The sequence below is a fragment of the Papaver somniferum genome, chromosome 8 (assembly GCF_003573695.1).
Source record: "Papaver somniferum cultivar HN1 chromosome 8, ASM357369v1, whole genome shotgun sequence".
Classification (NCBI taxonomy): Eukaryota; Viridiplantae; Streptophyta; class Magnoliopsida; order Ranunculales; family Papaveraceae; genus Papaver; species Papaver somniferum.
The window spans coordinates 149,131,935-149,134,281 of record NC_039365.1 but is presented as its reverse complement, the minus strand read 5'-3'; the positions used below and the strand labels follow the sequence as shown (position 1 = coordinate 149,134,281).

Genomic DNA, 2,347 nt, shown 5'->3' with positions numbered 1-2,347 from the left:
CATTCTACCACAAATATTTCATCACCCACGCTAGCACAAAAGAGAGGAATGAGAATCCCTTTTTGCTTTCCTCCAAAAATCTTGATGATCACTATTTCCATTTAGATGAAAAGTATGATAACAGATTTCCACATCTAGGTTCCTCAATAAAGAAAAGCACAAAAGCCAAGGTTGGTATGGTGACTGGTGAGGTTCAGTCTTATTGCATTCCAGCTTGAGATCATGAAAGGTTTGTTCCACTTACGTCCCTTTTGAAGCCTTTTCTCAACAACCCATATATGCATTTTGCTGAACCAAACATATATGCATTTTGCTGCTGATTTGCTTAATAGATACAACTGTGATAGAAGATGCATTTCTTATTCAAATCTTAAAAAGTTACATAGGCCTAAACTTAGAGCTGTCTGAGCCAGATGGATTTTTAACTAGATTGAAAAACAAGATCAAACTAAGTAGACAAGGATGAATATGCATCATAAAATTATCTAAACAAAGTGGAAAATGAAAAACTTAGAACCTTTTTTTTACTTGACAAGTCCTAGATTAAGAATACCAAAAGATGTGTGAGGCCAAGATTTCTCCTTAGCTTTCATGACCAATACTCTAGACCAAGCAATCCATCCTCCCCAAGACATCCTCTTGTCCCAAGGACTTCCCCATTCCAACAAAAGCTTCAAACCCATTTCAGCCTCCTTTTCGCCTTCTTCAAATCTTCCTGTAATCAAATAAATCTGGCCTAAAACAATATGAGGTTCACCAACAAATGGGTTTCCCTCAATACTCTTCAATAACAATTCCTCGGCTTTGTCCAACCCTTTAGCATTTCCATCACAAACTGCTTCCCAATACAAATCTCTAGCAATTATCTGATCCCCAGCATCCAAAACCTTAGTGCAATACTCAAAAACAGGTGGGATTACTAATTCAATCTCTTCATCTCTACCTTCATTTATTGACAAATTCCCGCTAACCCTTTTCTTTTCTTCAATGAAAATCTCTTCTTCTCTTACTAACAGTGAGTAAAGTGCACCCATTCTTGATATTGAATTCATCCAAAGCCCTGGTTTCCCATTCCCAGGCCAAAGTGAAGTAAAATTGTTACCAGTAAATTCAAGCCTACCATTTTCATTATCAAACAAAATATCTTGAAAACCAAATAATTGATCACTAAAATCAGCCATAGTCATTAAAACAAAAACAGCAATTACCCTTCTTGAAACCATAAATTCATCACCACTTTTTATATGCTTGACTGAAATACCATCACAAGGAAGTATAGAATTCAATTTCTTTCTCCAAACTTCATCTGGATTAAACAAACCCAATTCCTTAGCATTTTTCACTGATAATTCAGATAATTTCAGATGCTCAACAAGTTCTTGATCACTATAATGAAATAACAAATCATCATGAATAAGAGTTTGTCGTGGGACAATACAAAACAGATGAATCAAACGTTCAGCTGCTTCACCAACATGATCACGTACCGTTTCACGTCCAGTTGAAGGATCAAAAATCGCGAGATTAACATAAGAGTTTGAGTAAGCAGAATGGAACAAACCACAAAGACAGACTGATTCCGGCGTGTTCCATATTTTTAAAATCCTGTACATATCAACAAGATGATCATAAAAACTGCCGTGTTTGTGCCAGCACTCTGATGCACCAACGGAGCGAAGGACTGATAGTAGAGTTGGGAGGTTTGGGTCTATGGATTCATATTCACCTCGGAGAAATGGACGTGCTCTTGACAAAATTGTTTCAAGATCGGTTTTTGTCTGTGGAATTGGCGCTGATGATGATGGCATGGTTTTGAGATTTGATTCGAAATCTTTGATCGGTGAAACCAAGAAACTGAAGCTCTGGATGCGAGTGGATTAGATTGAAGTGAAGGGGGTGGACTTTGAAGAGGTGATAAAGCTTTGAGTTGTCAATTTGACATTGTATTTGTTTATACCGAACATTAGGGTATTGTTTATCACTACTGTGAGTGTGAACTGAGTCAGAACTCAGGATAGAGATGGCTGACATGTTTTTGCTGTAAATTTAATTGGCTAACTCGATACTCTCCATAAACCAATACTGCCACGTTGAAGGTCAGAGACTCGGAGTTGATATTGTATTTTTTCAGGCCTATTCCTACGGGTATGGCAAAACTCACAGTTTGCGGCATGGCAAGGTGGTAGACATAAGTGCCCAAGTGGTATATTCCGAACTTACGGATACGCGAAAGAATTTTTATGGGCGATCCAGATTTGTTCGCTTGAGAAAGATATGTTCGTTTGGGAAAATCTTTATGGCTCGGTAAAAAGATTCTATCGTTTCGTAATTATTTTAGTTTTTATAT

The 2,347-nt window shown here is 37.4% G+C and overlaps 1 protein-coding gene across 1 annotated transcript; it reads right to left on the bottom strand.

The window, feature by feature from the left end:
• Positions 1-339: 339 nt before the first annotated feature.
• LOC113303455 lies at positions 340-1,991 on the bottom strand. The gene has a single exon (XM_026552492.1). The coding sequence runs from the start codon at positions 1,806-1,808 to the stop codon at positions 525-527; it is 1,284 nt and encodes a 427-aa protein (XP_026408277.1). The 5' UTR covers positions 1,809-1,991; the 3' UTR covers positions 340-524.
• Positions 1,992-2,347: the final 356 nt, after the last annotated feature.